The sequence below is a fragment of the Taudactylus pleione genome, unplaced genomic scaffold (genome assembly GCF_031769625.1).
Source record: "Taudactylus pleione unplaced genomic scaffold, aTauple2 ptg000607l, whole genome shotgun sequence".
NCBI lineage: Eukaryota > Metazoa > Chordata > Amphibia > Anura > Myobatrachidae > Taudactylus > Taudactylus pleione.
In genome coordinates this window covers 917,742-937,502 of record NW_028285009.1, presented here as the reverse complement: position 1 = coordinate 937,502, position 19,761 = coordinate 917,742, and the positions used below count along the sequence as shown (strand labels likewise).

General features: G+C 44.9%; 1 protein-coding gene across 1 annotated transcript in view; it reads right to left on the bottom strand.

Annotated features, from left to right (window-relative positions):
- Window positions 1-19,761, bottom strand: part of QARS1 (glutaminyl-tRNA synthetase 1) — a 77,396-nt gene that overhangs the window by 18,208 nt on the left and 39,427 nt on the right. Inside the window, exons 8-12 of the mRNA XM_088453992.1 lie at window positions 5,772-5,843; window positions 4,878-4,963; window positions 4,361-4,447; window positions 3,080-3,179; window positions 1,773-1,851 (exon numbers count right to left, since the gene is read on the bottom strand). Of these exons, the coding sequence (XP_088310118.1) occupies window positions 1,773-1,851; window positions 3,080-3,179; window positions 4,361-4,447; window positions 4,878-4,963; window positions 5,772-5,843 (424 nt within the window). The remainder of the gene's footprint in view (window positions 1-1,772; window positions 1,852-3,079; window positions 3,180-4,360; window positions 4,448-4,877; window positions 4,964-5,771; window positions 5,844-19,761) is intronic.

The following is a 19,761-nucleotide window of genomic DNA, read 5'->3' as shown; positions in this document are numbered from 1 at the left end:
GATATACTCACTGCACCTTTACACTACAATCAACCTCCCAGATTCAGTGTCTGGGAGGGCTATAGTGCTGTGTACGCTGTCCTTAATCAGGGGAGAGGTACACAGGGGGACCGGTCCGCGTGCTCCCTGAAGATCTGCGCTGCCACTGTGAGAAAATGGCCGCTGGAGACCTCAGAGGAGGAGTGGCCGAGGAATCTTCAGCTCAGCGACGCCAGACTCCGTGTTGAAAGGCGCGCTGAGCTGAGGGGAGGAGCCGCTGACAGGGAAGGCTTCCTTCCCTGGCAAGCATATTAACCCCAGGGCTTGCCGGCATCCCGCTTGCCATATATCCCTGGTGGTCTAGTGGTCCCACGGGTTATTCCTCCTCAGAGGGGGAGCCCGCCGCCACCGCGGGGGCAAAGGACTGCATTTGCAGGCAAAACCCGCGAGCCGCCGCTAATCGGCGACTCGCGCTTACCTTGTCCCCGGCGACTCCGGCAGCAGTCCAGGGAGGGACCCAGAGTCCGGCTAGTACGGACTCTGGCCTCCCGCCGCGATCCCCAGTGCAGTACTGGCGTCGCGGCGCCAGCGGGGAAGGAGAGCGGCAGCGTGGGCGTCTGCATAGACAGCCCGTCGCTGCCACACTAGAGCCTCTGTTTTAAAATAAAAATCTAACAGGCTCTTTTTTTTTTTTTTTTTAAATAAAAATAGAAAGCTTTTGGGGGCTGCTCCTGCAGCCCCCCTGCGCAGGTGACCCGACTCCGGCCGGGCACCAACTCAAACTGAGGTGCTGTGGCCGGGGGCGGGGTATAGAGGAGGACGGACCCAAGTGCATCCTGGGAGCAGCTAAAGCTTTAACTGCGTGGTGCCCGTGGATCCAGATCCAGTTATACCCAAGGTCAACCCTGTGGACCCCCTATGGACCCTGAAGTAGAAAGTGAGCTTCTGGCTCTATTAGCGAGCGGCCAGCCAGGAGGCCGGCTTAAAAAAAAAAAAAAAAAAAGCGGCCGCCCTCATTCAGAGCAAGCGGCTCTGAATGAGGTCCATAGTCTAATGTGTACCCAGCTTAAGTGTTTGCAATCCTGTGGCTGTTGAAAAGTATCTGTTCACACTGATGAGATCAAAGTTCTTTCTATGAAAACATTCTACATTTCCTGACTAATACCCAGCAGTATGGCAATACTGGTCTGGTCTCGCCCGGGTGACTGCAGCTGGTAATTAGGAATTGTTCATCACCTATTTCAGGAGAACACAAAGCTGTAGAGCTGCTCCTTACACTGACGCTGCAGAGCAGGGAATTCACTAACTCATTGCTCTGAGTAATAGGTGAATTCAGCATAAAGAAAATAAAAGAATTCAATAAACTATTCTGACAGACTATGAAACATAAAGCAGCTTCATCACATACTGAAAGATATTGCCACTAAATTGGGGGCTAAACCCCATTAACGACATCTGTGCACGTCTTTGGATCAAGGAGAAACATTTTTCGGGCTTTAGTTGTCCTCAAGCCTCCACGCTTCAATCCCTCTATTCGGCATAACCGTAGGGATAAGGAGCAGAGATGTGCTTTACCAGTGAGCAGGATGTGTCAGTGGTTTACAATGGGTGATGTTGGGGCGTGGGGAACCAGGTTTCTCAATGGCCAATGACCACACACACACACAGGCCAATGTGGCCATCTGACAAAAGACTTTACCGTCCAGTCCTACCAAATTTCCAGGTCAGACACGGAGCCTAACCAGTTTCCGTATTTACGGCAAGAGAAATGCATTTTCCTGTTCACTATTCACCTCTTAATGAGCTCCACGGCCCACTCGTACAGCTGGTCAAAGTGATCGGAGGCATGTGTCACGGCGTAGGGCTTGTATCCTGTAACAGGAAAGACAGACTAATAAAAAATGACTACAATCCAGGAGCCCTTCCTGCTTCTTCCATAGAGACATCTTTACAATGACAACAATAGCTTGCAGGGCCTGCTCCTGGCGCCTTCAATAATGACTTATCAGTCAAAAATAACCATTCACGTGACACATCGGGTTACTGATGGAATCCCGACGTCTCAAATGGCCTCCTTCACCCAAATGGTAGGAGTACAGCTCCACAAAAGGATACCCGGGCATGCTGGAACTTGTAGTTGCACAGCTCTAAGGTAGCCTACATTTTAATCAGATTATTGATGCATGATTTTATCTTAACGTCTTGCCCGTTTCAGAGTTGTAGGCAATGTCTATGTTTTTTGCGGTTGAGCGATTATTTGGCTTCTGCGCAGGCGTTAAAGGCACATTACCGTAGTCACTCCCCGGGACTATTTATTTGCGGTGTGATTGACAGTCATGGAGCGTTTGGAGGAGGTATCCGATTGCCGACTCCGTACATAAGGAATATGGCACCGGTGTGTCAGTTCCCGTGGCTATTCTGCGGGACTATAGACTCACTCAGCACTGCCGCAACATTTTACGCAGAAGCCTGGATATGCAAAGCGCTAGGCGAGCGTCTCAATACATTCCTCGCATATTTTCGCATCACAGCTGCATAAGCAGCATTAGTGTACAATAGATGGCTGCTGGGTTTCTATAAACTATTATTTTATAATGGAATAGCTGTTGCCCGCGGCTTTGCCCACAATGAAATTGCTGATGCCAACATATTTTTTATTTGAGGTGATCCAGTTGTATTGCTTCGCATAGGGGCCCTAAATGTTTTTGCTATTGCTCAGCTGTAACGTGATAGAGATAAGACAAATTGCAGGTTATTTCTAGGAGGTTCCAGATGCAGTTTTCATGAAAATTGGTTCAGTAGTTTTTTTGCCAACTTGGAACAAAGCAACAGACACAACGCTCTTATAATATTAGTATAGAAGTAAACAAATACTGCATTTTAATTAAATGTTTTGCAATGTCCTACCTTTCAGTATGCTGGGTAGCAGCTCATTACAGAATGAGCTATAACTGCTACCATTTAGAAAAGTACAATATAATCCAATCAAACAAAACAAAATCAATCAGCACCACCAAGTGGCGGACATAATTACTGCGTCCACTTGGAAACGTGTATTAAAAAAAAAAAAAAAGAAGGTAGTATATAGATTAATACCGACCGAGCCATTCTACCATGTCTTTGATGGCTGTAAAATATTTCTCCTCCTCTTTCTCCGGGTTTGTGTCGTCGTAGCGTAGAAAGCAGATACCGCCATTTGCCTGTGTGTACAGATCAGAAATGGACTGAGCGGGTCATGGAACGTTCTGCCGCTGCTACGCTCTCTCTCCTTCATATTTATACCCAAGCAAAACGGAGCCACATCCTGCTATTGGGACTACAAGGCCTAGGGAGCCATTATGTTTATATAAGCTACTAAGACTTCATGTAATTATGGAATGCTATGGACCAGGTCCATAGCTAAGGTAGTGCGGCCGATGCCATCGCACAGGGCACCACAGGTCAGGGGGCGCTGTTTGGACCTGTCAAATTTCTGTTTATTATCATTCTTGCTTGCAGCTTCCTCTTACTTCATCCCCAGCATCTCCTGGCCTCTCCCATATCTTCCCTGGCCCTTCCCCATGAGGCCATGGCCCTTTTTTGGGTGCATTATGTCCCTTTGAAAAATGAGGGGGGCGCCAATGCTCTTTCTGGCACAGGGCACCAAAAAGTCTAGTTACGGCTCTGCTATGGACACTTTATACAAGATGCTATGGTACGGAGAGTCAACATTCTGATCATCAACACAAGAATGTCCGGGGGTCATTAAGGTTGACATGGGCTTTACGTCGCTAAGGTTAAAATGTCAACATGTTCATATGTTCACGTGGGACGCCAGAATTACATCGTTTTGATGACACCACCTATATCACCATATATTACTGCCTGCAAAACTAAGTGTCAATGACATGCTATCAGGCCTGACTTTTATAGTCGATGGCATGGGAAATGTTACATACACATTTATAATACTTCCAACATTGCAGCGGAAGTAATTAGGGCGTGGTAACGCCTCTTCGGGGGCATACCCAGAGTTTCCAAAGTTGTCCCCTCCCCTAAAATCCCTTGAACTGCCATGTGATATTCTTGCACTTCTGTGGGGGTCACAGGCGCTGATTCGTGAGACTGTCCCACTGAAAGAGACCACCAGTATAATTTATGAATATGACAACATTCTGATAATGGATTAACTTGGGTCCAGGGCTTAGTGGAGGTACATACAAGAGGTTTCCGGGGGCGACGGTGAAAAATTCCACGTAAGCAGTTATTCAATTGTGTAACACAGCTGAGACGTACCCAAAACTCTATGCCTGATCAACATAGTCAAACGGCAGATGGAAGCGGTGATCTCAGGCCCCGGCAGGAGAGAAGGACATGTATATGCATGGTGTGACCGGCTCACCTTTGCGTACCCGAAGTTAAAGTTTATCGCTTTGGCGTGACCGATGTGCAGGATGCCGTTTGGTTCTGGAGGAAATCGCGTCCTCACCTAAAAGCATACAAGGCATTTTCAGAACAAGCAAACTCACCGACCTACACTTTTTTTTTTTACAGCTTGTTTCTAACTTATCTACTTGTGAGCTGGAGATTTCAGCTCACACGTGCCAACTCTGGAGAGATAGCCCTCCGGCCTCCCCCTTAAAATGCATCACAATCAAACAATTACTATTTACTTACACTGCTTGCTTACAACAATGCTGATCTCTGAAAGACCTATAACCCTTACCACCACACAGAACCCCCCCCCCCCATACACACACACAGCCAGGGACCCTGCTTCCTGTGGGTGGAGCTTCACCCCATCATTAATCTCTGCCCCTTTTGGCTGAAGGAGAAACTGTTTATATTTTAAATGATCTTAAATTAAATGAGCACTGCACAAATCGAGCTACATACACGCAGTTATTTATTTATGTTACCTGTCCCCCCGTGATCTCCAGGTGTTTTTTAAGCAGTTCCATAGTTTTGGGTGTTACAACGTATCCTTCGGTCTTGTAATTTTCCCCTATTTAGGGATTATAGAGTACAGGAACACATGAACAACCTCAATATTCATCACAGTTCCCATTATCCATCAAATCACAGAGCAGGGGCAGCCATATTTTTTTTTGGGGGGGAGGGGTGGGTGTCTCTGCTAAATGGTCATTACAGCCTATGATCTCACTAGGAACCTGTGACATCACTGAGGCACACATTGGCCAATGTAGCCACACCCACAATATTCATTGTGGGTGTGGCTACATCAATACTGCTACACTAGAAGGGCTCCTCAAGCAAGGTCATTAGCATATTTATATCATAATTGCTGTATCAGATTAGAATCTCTACACTATTAACTCTTACTGGCCCACGTATGCAACGTATCCTATCGTGTTAATCTAGGAAGCAATTGGTGCCCCAGCCCTTCCAGGTTCTCCAGGGGTGCAGAATAATCTCCAGGGTGAAGGTACCAGTGGACCCTGCCAGTATATCCGTTATATTCTTGAATTACTATTGGATAATGAGAAATTGTACATAACCCTATGCAAAACATTAAATCACAATCCTTTAGAGGCACCGTTGCACAGATTAATAAACTATCAATTACTTTACAGCTTGCAACATATCACAAAGTTGCAGTGGACGAATAGTTTGGCTTCATAATGCTCTAATTTAAAATAAACTGTCAAGATACACCTCGCCGCCCCCGACCCGTGGTCGGCCAATCAGATTCTGAATACAGAATTGTCTGGGTGAGTGACAGTGAGTGGATACAGATAAAAGCTCGCAGTATGCACTGCTCTGGCTGGGCGAACAAAGAATTGATAACCTACCCGGTTTGTGGAATTTCAACGCCTCTCCTCTTAGCTGTTCCATCAGAGACGCAGACTCGAGTTTTAGGTCACCTAGACAAGGAGGCAAAACGACACATAAACTAATGAAGATGGCAGAATGCTTTTACCAAGGACAAAGAATAGTCATGACACATAACAGCAACACCGACAAGCCTGCGCATAAACTTCTAGCTACTGATGAGAAAATAAATGACCCTACTTAATACTGTGCATTTTTAAAGAGTATTAAAAAAATGTGTGTGTGTCTAATACAGTATTTCTCTACTATAGATCTATCTGCAGTTCCTTAGTCCGTGACTAGAGGGCAGTATAACACCATACCTTTGGATACATTAGCATTCCTATAATGTATATACTTTTTTTTTTTTTTCTTTTCTTAAACACGAAATTTCCTGGAAATTTCAACTAAACTCTCCGGTTTTCTAGGAATCCTGGAGTTATGCGAATGCCGTCATTACAATCGGCTGAGAGACGCTGGCATGAGAGCTGCACGTGACTTTTGAGCAGACTCCAGCCAATGCGGGTTATCCTAATCATCACGCTACAGTCCAATTAGGAAGATTACTTTGTACAAGAGAAAATCAAGATTACAGCCGGGTGTATAATTGCAAATAAAGAACTTTCAATAGACAAAACGGCTCGGGGAACCTTTGTCTTGACACTGTTTGCACGTATTTTAGAACAAAAAAAACATAACACTATCTGTAAGGGTCACACAAAGGCAATGCTAGTCACAGCGTAGGCAAAACCTTGTATATGTCCTTGCAATAGGAGTGCGTACAGCGACGTGTCTCAAGGTGTTGTTGCATCACAGTGTCCTATGTACTTTAGTTAACGCTCCTAAAGAAACCCCTTATATTGTACAGTGGATTCATATTGCTGAAAGCTGCACCAAAAACCTATAAAGCAAGCCATTGCAGGCCAATATGTTCACGTTATTTTCTTTGGCCTAGCTGCGCTAAAGAGCAATTAAGAGGCTTTGAGAATGCGGGTTCCGCGATTTATAAGAACAGCCGTGTACACAAAGGTCTGAGCCTTCCACATTTGATCTAGAATCACAAAGACGGCCCCAGTTCAAGTCTGTGCGGCACAGTGTGGGCTGCACTACGTCCCTGGTCCAAAAACAGATAAAAAAAAAAAAAAAAAAGCTTTTCGTCAAGTATGAAGGGTTTTCTTTTTAGCCCATAATTCCCCTTTGTAGTATTGACTTGCTTGCAGCCTGGACTAACACATGGAAAATCACCTACTGCACTGAGCCGTCATTATCCAGACGATCGCCTGTCAATTTCCAAAAACACACAAGCGCCTCAGAAACCCAGTCTGACAGGCGTTAGATCCCCCCCCCCCTTACTCACTTCTGTATCCCCTTCAACAGCACAGCCAAGCACAAGGTTGGAGGATGGACCACAATCCAGGGCCAGTGTTGCCCCCCAACTCATCTCACTACAAGATACTATGGGCCATATTCAATTAGTTTCGCATCCGCAAAAAAGTTCCGGCTGCCCGACTTTTCGCCTACATCACGTGTTTTGGACGCAAAAACTTATCGTGTGTGTCCCCGCTTTCCGCCGTATTCAATTCCTAAACCGGCGAAAACAGAACAGGCGGAAAGTACTGTCAGACTTGGGGAAATCAGACTGAAACCCCCAAAAAGATGCACTAACATTGGGGATCAATGTAGAAGTGTTCTTATAGCCCTAATTAAATTAATCGGGGCATTGAAGTTGTTTAAAATCCTTGTTATTAGCGTCCTTGCAAAAGTACAGAATGGCATTAAGCAGTATTTTCTGGTGAAAATAAGTAGCCCCATCAAATTTGGGGTACTTGAAAATGGGTACTAGCATATTTTAATGTCTCTAAAGTGAAGTTTTAGAAAAGTGAAATTCCTCCGTCATACAGGGACCTGCAATCCCCAAAACACTTGGCCCCTTCTTGGAGCACCCCCAGAAGCTTATTTAGCTAGTTTTTGAAGTTGTCCCCCCCACTTTGCCCAAGATTTCTAAGGCGTTATTTGGGGTGATCCTGGAATTTAATAATTTTTTGGGGGTGATTTGTCCGGGGGGGGATCAGGAATGTGTACACCAAGGACTTTTGAGTGGTTTCCCAACATCTGCACCCAAAATATAGATTTTACACTTTTTTCACCTGCTATTCTGTGGAGAAAAGGTATCGCCTATTCCAGTGTCTTGAGTTTTCGTATAGGCGAAAACAGAATGGAATTGAAGTGAAGACGGCTTTTCGCTCCGAATTGAATACGGCCCTCTGTAGGAAAACAAAGATGTCTGCCCCGTAATCGTAGGTTAAGTTATGGACTGCTGTGCACCACTCTCTGCTGCCCCCGTCTGACACATTGCTGGGCGTCTGTTACCATGGAGATTACCACCAATTAACAGGAGCACCAGAAGGCAACGTTAACTTGCCCAGCCAGTTATAGGAGTAAGAAAGTAAATATGTATTGTAGATTGTTCCTGTAACAGTGTAAGAATAGTCCACTGACGATGAAGACTGGTCCTTATTACTCATGTAGAATAATGGGATTTCTATACTTACGTTAAATCTTCAATTTAGAGTCCATTGGGGCATATTTGATCGCTGCGGTATAGAGTGTAGTAGCAGGAGCTGGGGCACTTTAAATTTAAACCGCAAAAACGTTCAAACTCTATAAGCCCCCCTTCAATACCCCTCCTGGCTGTCTGGGACTTACATGAATTTACTGACAAAGCCTCAAGAGACAGAATCAGGAATACTGAACTAAAGAGATGGGAGAGAATAACGGTCTACAAGTATAACAACACTAGAAATTAAAAGTAACAAATCAATGAACAATAGCAGAAACGCAAAATCCACAAAAGGAAGGACGTCCAGTATCCCCCAATGGACTGCGAGAAAGGGATTTTATAGAACTCCGATTTTTTTCATTTACCTAATTGGGGGACAGAAGAACACTGGGGATGTCCCAAAGCTGTCCCCAAGAATGAGTCTGCTCAGAAATTGCGGGCCAGCACCTTCTATCCCAAACTGCATCTTGAGACACAAAGGCTAAGATCGCAAGGATTTATTTGGAGGAATAGTTGCATCTGCACTTCCAGTGAGACCATTTTTTTCAGACTTTGATGAGACAGGAGACCTGGATCTTTTAACCACCCTCCTAGATTGACCTTAAGAAGCAGTAGTAACTGGTTTAAGTGCAAAGAAGGGATATCAAACATTTAGGCCTTGAGCGTGGCCTCAACCACTCTCAGGAACCCTTAGCTTTCAGAATTATGGTCACAATAGCCATGACATTAAAGGTCAGCTGAAGTCAACACTGATGAGAATACTTAAGAGATTGGGTCTTGGAGACAAGAGGTCATGCAGGTCCACCATAACCATGCTTACAACGTTGGTGTACCAAGATTTGCTTGGCTAGTGTGGAGCCACCAGAATCACCTTATAGCCCCTACGTTAACTATTTGCGCGTCCGTGGAAGCACTAATAACCGAAGGGAACAGGCAGATCTGATGGAAGCTCCAAGGAACTAACATGGTCTACCAGAAACACCTGCAGATCCCATGTCCTGAGGCAGAAATGTGCCACCTTGTTATTCAACCAAAACGCCATCATGACTGAAAGGCAAGGCCTGAAACTGGTAGTGATAGGACTGAACCTCAAGGACTCCATCATAAACCTGTTCTGACCTTTACACTGTTTAGGGATTTTTAGATTCAGAATAGACTGAAAGGAAGTATCCAATTTCTGGTCCGGAAAGACTAAAGTAAACAGCTATTCCTTTCTGCTGTTCCGGAATATGAATAACTACTTATGCAGAAGAGGAGACTGGATAACTTTACTCAAGGCAAAATGTTTTCTTTTATCTCCAGAAGATCTAGTGGTTAAAAAGCCTCTAAGCAGGGACATAAAATATAGAATGCATCCCCTACTTACAAAGTCTTCTCACCCAGGCGTTTGTCGTGACATCAAAACAAGTAGACGGGCCCCCTACCAGAGGAACTCCCAAATAAGACAGCCTGCCAGTAATGTCGAGCCATCCTGTGCCTAGTGTAGTCTGGCATGGTAGAACGCCGCTACAACCACCCGTCCCTTGCACACCACTCCTGATGTGTAGGAGGCTGAACCATAGCTTTTAACCTGCTCCCCATTCCAGGATGTGAGGAGCCATTTATCTCAATGCCAGTCTCGGCCCCCAGGAGGCACGGTCACTAACTGCAGGGCCAAGGTCCCCCTGAAAGTGATAACATGCGGAGAGCAGCCTGTTTTAGGCATCTGCAGCTGAGATACCATCCAAAAGGTTGAAAAAAAACCCCCCAAAAAATGACAGCTACAGTATGCAGAGAATGGGGGCAAAAAAATAAAAAAACAGACCCAGCTCCAGTGAGCACTGCAAAAGATATTGAAGGTACCAAGCAGTCTATAGCTGTATAGAATAGTGAGGAACCTGAGCTTTTTGCAGGTAAAGGTGAAGTGCCCAAATTGCTGCCGGGGTTCTTAAAGATTGTATCATATGGGTGTCATATGCATTTTTCTCTAACAGTGAAAAAATGCTACAAACCAATATTTTTTGCCCAAATAAATGCTGTAGTTATATTAGGGGTACATTAAATGGGTCCAAGTATATTTGTGGGTCATTATAGGGAAATTAACATAAAAATGACATCTGTCACTTGACCCTGCAATGTTTAAAACACCTGTCCCACCCATAAAGCACCCCCATATAGCTGTCCAACATGAATGAACCCAGTTTTCAACACTTTTTTTCACCCCAAAAATGACGTCATTATTGGCCAAATTAAGCGAATTAAAAATTTTGTTTTTCCCAATTAGTCATTATGGAGGGTGCCCCAGTGATTCTACACCAAGTCCCGACATTTTCAGCCGAAAGTAGGTGTTTTGCACAACTTATCACCTGCTGGTGACAAGTAATCGCTGATAAACACCCCCTGTGAGGCAGTGTGTTACTATGGAGCAGTGGTTTCTCGAGAAAAAGACATTTTGACAAAAAGTTCACTCGAGAAAAATTACCTATTTTTCACGAAAACCACATAATAGCATAGGGAAAAAGTTCTCACGAAAATTGGACCAGGTGACCGCGGGTTTATGGGAGAAAACAGATTATCGCATCTACTTGAATACCCTTTAGAATTTTAAACAAAGCAATGTTGCGTATAGGAAGGGGTCATCATGTCTAGGTGTCATTTTATCGTTACGGAGAGTAAAGCATACAAGGAGACATGTGACCGATATCACAGGGACATATGTTACGAGAGTGACATCACTACTCACCAAATGCAGGAATATATTTCACAGGAGGTCATGTGTGTCATTTCGAACATGGCAGACAGGAGAGGACCGCATTATACTTGCAGAGAGAGGACACACATGCTGATCACGTGGACAGATAGAGGAAACAGGCTAGATGGAAACCGAGAAGCTTTCCATTCCAAGCAGTCCCCCTGGGGACTACATTCGAACCATACACAATAGTAAAATATTCCTTGCAAGAGGCAGATAAGTCATTAGTGACTGCTTTCTAAGAAATTGCCGTAGAGTTAACCCCATCCTGTTTGCAAGGGTGTGATATATTATGTCGACATCTATATAATAAGAAAGTGTGTGTGTGTGTGTGTGTGTGTGTGTCGGTTTGTCCTTTATGTACAGCCAGAGTTTTGTACCTAGTTCCACCAAATTAGACATGGTGTTGTAGTTTCACCAGCATTAGATTTTTGGCTATGTTTGAAGCTTGTCAGGGCCACAGAGGTCTACTTGGTGCCCACCAAGTAGACTAAGGTTGTCTTCCAGTACCTAAAACTGCACTGATCTGAAGGCACAGGCTGATATGTACCAGTGGGGGGAAGAGCAGTGAGTCGGTGGATCAACTGTCACACTGCACCTGCACTGACAGCTACTCATTTCCTCCAAGCACATTTTCATATGCCATTGTCTCCAATGCTGGCAGATGTACTTTAAAGGTCCATTCTTAAACCCGGCAACTCCAGATATCCCAGCCAGTTAAGAATGACATTAAAAATGTCAACCTGGTCTGAATGTTGATATTTACAGAATGGCGACAATGGTATTTTAAAGCAAACCCTAGCCCTAAAAGCTTGACACACATCTAAAGATTAACACTCCAACTAGTTGGCTGGCTAGAACGAATGTGGCGCTCCAAAACTCCAGAAAATGGTCGTTCACAAAAGTTGGTCAAAGGATTTACCCAACTTGCCTGAACGACCATTTTTCGGGTGTTTGGGAACAAACGGCCGATTGTTGTTTGCTCTCATACATTATCAGATTTTCGTTCCAACTAGCCAACTAGCCTAGCCCTAATTGAAGACTAAAGCTGGCCACACATCTAAAGATTATCTGTCCAACCAGCCAACTAGCAGATTGGTTGGAGTGAAAATCTGGTAAGGAATATAATCAGCAACTTGCTCCCAGACGCTGAAAAATGGACCAAAACGGTTGTATAAACAAATAGTTTAAATCAAACATTTAACAAACTTGTCTGATGACCATTTTCATCTGTTTTCTGGCATTTAGGAGTAAATTTCTGATCATCATTTACTCCCATTCCTTACCAGATTTTCATTCCAACCAATCAACAAGTTGGCTGGTTGGATGTAAGTTGTTCTAGTGTGTGGCCAGCTTTACCCTAACCGTCGACATTCTGGCTATCGTCAAATGTCAGGTCAGTGTCAACATTGTGGCATCAACATAACGACTACATGCCATTTGCAATGAGCCTTGCAGCCTGTGGCCCAAACGCAGGAATGCGTTGTGACAATCTGTGACACAAACAACCTGGAGAGCGATCACATTACACAAGTATGCTTGGCTAACAATCTGCCCAATAATTAAATTATCTTCAGCCTGTTTAGGGTTAAAGCAATAAAGCGGGGAGAGAGGGCAGGTTTCATCAATTTAACCAGTCCTGTACAGATTTTAGTTGACCAGAAATATAACCTAGCACAGAAGTGGCCAAAGTGTCGTCTGCGGACACTCGACAGATAGGTCGTGGTGAACGTGTAGCAGCAATCGATAAGACTCAGGCCGGTTCTTATTGGCTAGCCGTATTCGAAGCCTTCGCTGTCTGTTGGCTATCATGCGTGACAGCAATATAGCAAATGAGAATCAGGTTGATTGCTATAGGCTGAGATTGTCACATGTAGCAGCCTCCATTGCGGTAGTGGCAGAACGTGATTAAGGTGGGCATGGTGGTCCGTGAACTTACTGCCGCCTGCAGTCACGATATACAGGGCAGGCATTTCCTGAACAGCTATTCAGGTAAGTGCAATGTCCATTGTGGGGCAAACTGATGGACAGGAGGTGGCATTTGAAGGGAAACCAGGTGGGCAGAGGGGCATGTACAGAGTGACAGGTTAGTGGACAGGGGCAACATGTGAGTGACAAGTTTTGGGCAGGGGGTGGAATATGAGTGAAGAGTAGTACATTATTCAGCCAGCCAACATCCTTTAATTAGGTTCAAAATTTTAAATGTTTAGTTATCTTATATTTCATTGACTCAGAGCAATAACAACCATCCCGATTTTGGTGGGACAGTCCCATGCCCCCCTGCTGTGAGGCCACCACATCACCTTTTACGGGCGCAGTAATGCAACTACTTGGTAGATTGTGAAGGATTTTCGGCCCTTAAGAGTCGAACACATAATCCTAAGGCCCGGGCTAACCTGACCTAGTGCCTGGGCTTCACACCCCAGTCACGATTCAATCACACCTCGATTAGACTCAGCAGAAAACAGGGTCAGCCAATCCCTGCACCTGCATAGTCTCCGTGGTCAATCTGCACACGCTGGAGCAGCGGAGTGATCTGGTTGTACAGATCTGGATGGAGCCTGGGCAAATTGCTTAGTGATCTGGTTGTTTTGAGAGTTCGGCCAAACGCTGTATCGCTGTTGTTATCTAGTGGAGTGCATTGTAGGTTTTGAACAAATGTGGAGAGTTGGCTAATAAGAGAAAAACCATAATCACTAAGGGAACTACAACAGGAATATCTATATATCTATATATCTATATATATACATATATATATATATATATATACACACACACACACACACACACACACACACCCACCCACCCTGGGGCTTAAATATTGGGACATTGACAGAGTTTTCATATTTTGGCCTCTATTCACCACCACAATGGTTTTGAAATGAAACAAACAAGATGTGCTTTATCTGCAGACTTTCAGATTTAATTTGAGGGTAATTACATCCAAATCAGGTGAACGGTGTAGGAATTACAGTGGTTTCTATATGTGCCTCACACTTTTCAAGGGGCCAAAAAATAATGGGACTATCAACTCAAAAGCTATTTCATGGACAGGTGTGGGCTATTCCCTCGTTATTTCATTATCAATTAAGCAGGTAAAAGGTCTGGAGTTGATTCTAGGTGTGACATTTGCATTTGGAATCAGTTGCTGTCAACTGTCAATATGAGATCCATAGAGCTGTCACTATCAGTGAAGCAAGCCATCATTAGGCTGAAAAATCAAAACAAACCCATCAGAGAGATAACAAAAACATTAGGTGTGGCCAAATCAACTGTTTGGAACATTCTTAAAAAGAAAGAACGCACCAGAGAGCTCAGCAACACCAAAAGACCTGGAAGACCACGGAAAACAACTGTGGTGGATGACAGAAGAATTATTTCCCTGGTGAAGAAAAACCCCTTCACAACAGTTGGCCAAATCAAGAACACTCTCCAGGAGGTAGGTGTATATGTGTCAAAGTCAACAATCAAGAGAAGACTTCACAAGAGTGAATATAGAGGGTTCACCACAAGATGTAAACCATTGGTGAGCCTCAAAAACAGGAAGACCAGATTAGAGTTTGCCAAACAACATCTAAAAAAGCCCTTACAGTTCTGGAACAACATCTTATGGACAGATGAGACAAATATCAACTTGTACCAGAGTGATGGGAAGAGAAAAAAAAGAGTATGGAGAAGGAAAGGAACTGCTCATGATCCAAAACATACCACCTCATCAGTGAAGCATGGTGGTGGTAGTGTCATGGCGTGGGCATGTATGGCTGCCAATGGAACTGGTTCCCTTGTATTTATTGATGATGTGACTGCTGACAAAAACAGCAGAATGAATTCTGAAGTGTTTCGGGCAATATTATATGGTCATATTCAGTCAAATGCTTCAGAACTCATTGGACGGCGCTTCACAGTGCAGATGGACAATGACCCGAAGCATACTGCAAAAGCAACCAAACAGTTTTTTTAAGGTTAAAAAGTGGAATGTTATGCAATGGCCAAGTCAATCCCCTGACCTGAATCCGATTGAGCATGCATTTCACTTGAAGACAAAACTGAAGGGAAAATGCCCCAAGAACAAGCAGGAACTAAAGACATTTGCAGTAGAGGCCTGGCAGAGCATCACCAGGGATGAAACCCAGCGTCTGGTGATGTCTATGCGTTCCAGACTTCAGGCTGTAATTGCCTGCAAAGGATTTGCAACAAAGTATTAAAAAGTGAAAGTTAGATTTAGGATTGTCTAGTTTGTCCCATTATTTTTTGGCCCCTTAAAAAGTGGGAGGCACATATAGAAACCATTGTAATTCCTACACCGTTCACCTGATTTGGATGTAAGTACCCTCAAATTAAATATGAAAGTCTGCAGTTAAAGCACATCTTGTTTGTTTCATTTCAAAGCCATTGTGGTGGTGAACAGAGGCCAAAATATGAAAATTCTGTCAATGTCCCAATAGTTATGCACCTGACTGTATATACATACATACATACACAGTATAATATATACACATAAATAAAAAAAAATGAAAGAAAGAAAAAACAAAAACATACCAGCAATATTTTACTTCCTACAGAAGCACAGTTAGTCAGATCTGCCCAAGTCCCCGAGGGCTGTAACGGCCCCATCTCATACTTCTCTTTCAACTCGGCCTGTCAATCAGACCAAACTGTAAAAGAGTGACGGTATAGCTATCAGGGGTTCAGGTGGGGCCAACAAGCATCTGCCTGACTTCACAACAACAACTCCCAGAATTGCACCTAAAACTACATCTAGAATTTTAAAATGATTCCCCTGCATTCTACTGTTCCATCCAGGCGAGAGGTGCCGCAACCAGCCACGCTGCCCTAACATTAGCACGATTGGCGCTCTAGACCGGTATGGATTAGGGAGAGCACTAGAGGGGCGAGGCGAGCTCTGCAGAGACAGAGTACTACCCCCATACTAACTATGTAGCACAGTGGTTAGCACTGCTACACCCTCACCGATCTTTCTATCTGCATGGAATTTTTATGTTCTTCCCGTGTTTGTGTGGTGTGGAATTCCCCAAAAGTGTTCCATTTTCCTCCAAACACTATAAAGACTTTCTGCTGGCAAAAGGACCCCGTGTGTGTGTGTGTGTGTGTGTGTGTGTGTGTGTGTGTGTGAGTGCGCGCTCATGTGGTAGGGAATATAGATTGTCAGCTCTGAGGCAGGGACTGAGGACAATTATTAAATATTTGCAAAGAATATACAAGGTTTTTTTTGTGGCCTGGGGAGTTAGGTTGGACCCTATTAATAAGTGAACCATTTGATTAAAGTTCAGTGTAGTAAAAAGATCAATGCATCTAAATAGCTAGCCCCCCCCCCCCTTTTTTTGCTTAGTTACAGGAAACGGAGACCACTACCCACAAGTGTGGCAGAAGCTTGCGATGCACAGGCTCTCTGCAGGCAGAATGGTTAGCAGCCCGTCTGCCAGAGGGCCAGGTTGCAGAGATTTCGCCTGGAGAATGCCTAGACAGAGCCGTGTGTGTTTCCCCCCGCGTACCCCACCAATCTGCAGCTTCTCAGAACTGACACAGTGTTTGGGTTTCGGCTGAGACTTTCCAAGAAAACCAACAAAGCCGTATAGTAAGAGGATCTCTCTGCCTGTGTCAGCCCTCGCCTGGCCACAAGCCCCAGCTCAATCATCTCCGTTCTGGACAGTTTTAGAAGACAGGCAGGCAACGCACAATGCAGGGCAGCTGGCAGACTCCGAGGCTCGGAGCTGCTCTCCCCAGGGAAGGCTGGAGCAGGACTGGTGGGACTGGCAGCCCTGCTTACGCAATATTCCCTCTTTCACAGAAGATGTAGTGGATTCATGGAATAGCCTCTCAGCAAATGAGACAAATTATACAGTGGATGACATGATAAACACGCACAAGGCGGACGCTAGAAAGCCGGCCCTGTTTTTCTTTTTTCATACACAGTAGTTTGTGTATATATTTTTGGAAATTGCACTTATGCAGATGTTAAAAATAAAAAAAGTTTTATAAGATCGGCTTATAAGTTTCATTTAAATAGGAGATGCCCAAGCACAACCAGGCCTCTGCGACGCAGCCTCCAACACCTAATACCCCTTTTACACCGACATGAAAATACCAGGTTGTTGCACGCGAACACGCATCAACCCGAGATTTCTGTCAGTAGAAACGGATCCACCCGGGTCCAGTGACCTGAGGGATTCAACTCTGATAGCTTGCAGGGCTGGCCACAGGTCGTTCCCGCGTCACCCTGCAGTGTAAATGGCGCAATCCAGCTCGTGATGACCCGGGTCGTGCTGCATGCCACCAGATTGGCCGGCTTCAGTGGTGCTTGGGAGATTACATAATCTCCAAGCGTCCACTGCAATGCCGGAAGAGCCAGGTCACTGCAGACCCGGCTCCGGGGTGAACGGTGCCGACCTGGGCATACCCCGGGTTGGCACCAGTGTAAAAAGGGTCAGACCTGGGACTTTGATGTAAAAGGGGTGTGACAGAGTGGTAAGTTAACTATAAATTGTAAAGGATAAATTAATAAAAAAAGAAAGACAAAATAAAGCATAATTGCTTTATATCAAAGGCTAGTGACGGTACAAAGAGGAACCACAGACTGGGGAAGAATCTGAGAACAGGGAACAGAAGGATGAGAGTAGGCATTAAGCGGTATATTTACTGAAGTGCAGAAGTGGGGAGATGTTGCCCATAGCAACCAGATTCTACTTAACATTATTTAGCGCCTTATAGAAGATAACAGCTAGAATCTGATTGTTATGGGCAAAATCTCCACTTCTAAAAACCCGCACTTTAGTAAATACATCCCTAAGAGTAAAGCGGATGGATTCAGAAAGAGCATAATAGTGAGGATCAAAGAACAGAGTCCGATACCGCGATCTACCAATAATTATTTAGAATGGACTTGGGGCCTGATTCAGAGCCGGACGCTCTGACCAGAGCGCTCGCTCTGAATCAGGGCCCTCCTATCTAAAATTGGAGCGGCCTCTTGGACGCTCGCATAGCTGTGGGTTACCACCCACAGCTTATGCGAGCATCCATGATAATGGTCGCGATGGTCAAGACCATCGGTCTTGCGACGAGACCCTGCGGTAGGGTCTCGGTGACCGCAAGCCCTGGAGTGATTTTGGCTCTATCAGAGCCAAAATCACTCCCACTGACATCACTAGTGATGTCAGTGGGGCCGGACCCAGACGGTAGGCGTTCCCATGGAAACGCCTCCGTCTGGCAGCCACGCCCCTGGCACACCCACCAAAGGGGGCGTGCTGTCGACACCATCGACAGCACGCCCCTTTGGTGCGAGACCCATAACGACGGCTACCCCGTCGTTATTCGGGTCTCGCTCATGCGCACGACGGAGCTCCCTCCGTCGTGCGCAATGCGCACTAGGGCACCATCGACCTGCTTGCGAGCGCTCAGCGCTTGTGAGCGGGTCTGAATCAGGCCCTTAATCAGATGTAAGTGGGCTGTAATCACAACTGAATTTAATTTAAAAAAAAAAAAAAAAGCAGCATGATCAGTACAGCATTATAACACATAAGAGGAGTGACGGGGAACATATCTTACAGAACAGAGAACCTTTTATGCCCAGATTACTATAAAGGTTAAGTAAACGTGCCGTAGTTGATAAGTGATAGAAACTGCATTCAGGGAATTGTTTACCAATTAACTTAGGATTTTAAGTAGATGAACTGATTAAGTGTGACCAAAGTAGAGTTATACTAAATGCTGATGCTTCGTTAAACGAAACATAAATCAGAACTGACATAATACCATGTGTTCCTAATCCTTCCACCTTACTACTGTACTGTGCTGCTCCCTACCTCTGGGATTCTCTCCCTCTTCCTATTGCTGGGTACACACTAAAACGATGTGTAGCCAGCGATATCGGACGCGCCATGAGTAAGTGCATACACACAGGGGGGAGCATTCAGCAGCATGACATCGCTAACGATATCCTCAGATAGTACTGCAAGTATAAAACGACTGGGGATATAGTGAACGACCCGCGGGAGCGAGCATCGTTAACGATATAGTGCGTATACACTGGACGATAAAACAAAAATTGTCATAACGATGTGATTATTGGCATTATTGTTTAAAATCTTGTCTAGTGTGTGCGCACCACACTCTCCGCTAAACTTCAAATGGGCTTTTAACACCCAATTCTTCATCAAGGCCATCCAGCTCTCATTTTAAACCCACTGCTCCTTCCCATCTACCCCATCTGTGTCTCATCTACCCCAAGCCATTAGACTGTACGCTCACAGGAGCAGGGCCCTCTTCCCTCATGGGCTTCCTTTTCCTTTTCTTACACTATCTTATAGTCCCTACAACGACACCTAGGCTTGGTTGCTGCCACCCCGCTGCTTCTATGAGTGTTACAATCATGGATGCTTCAATGTTCATAAACCATGTCCTTGTCCTGCAATGTTCTGTACTGTAAGTCCCTCTTTTCTAGTTTTGCTCATTTGTAGGGCGCTGCGGAACCCTTGTGGCGCCATAAAAATAAAGGCTAATAATAATATACAGATGTGTCCTCAGACACCTAGCCTTAGTATGCCATGCGGCACGAGGAACCAGGCGCAAGTGTGCCGCCAGGTCCAGTGAAAATCTACCTGCGCTGAGGGTCTTTTTTTTTGCCCGAAGATATGTCGGAAGCAATTAAACACTTCACAACACC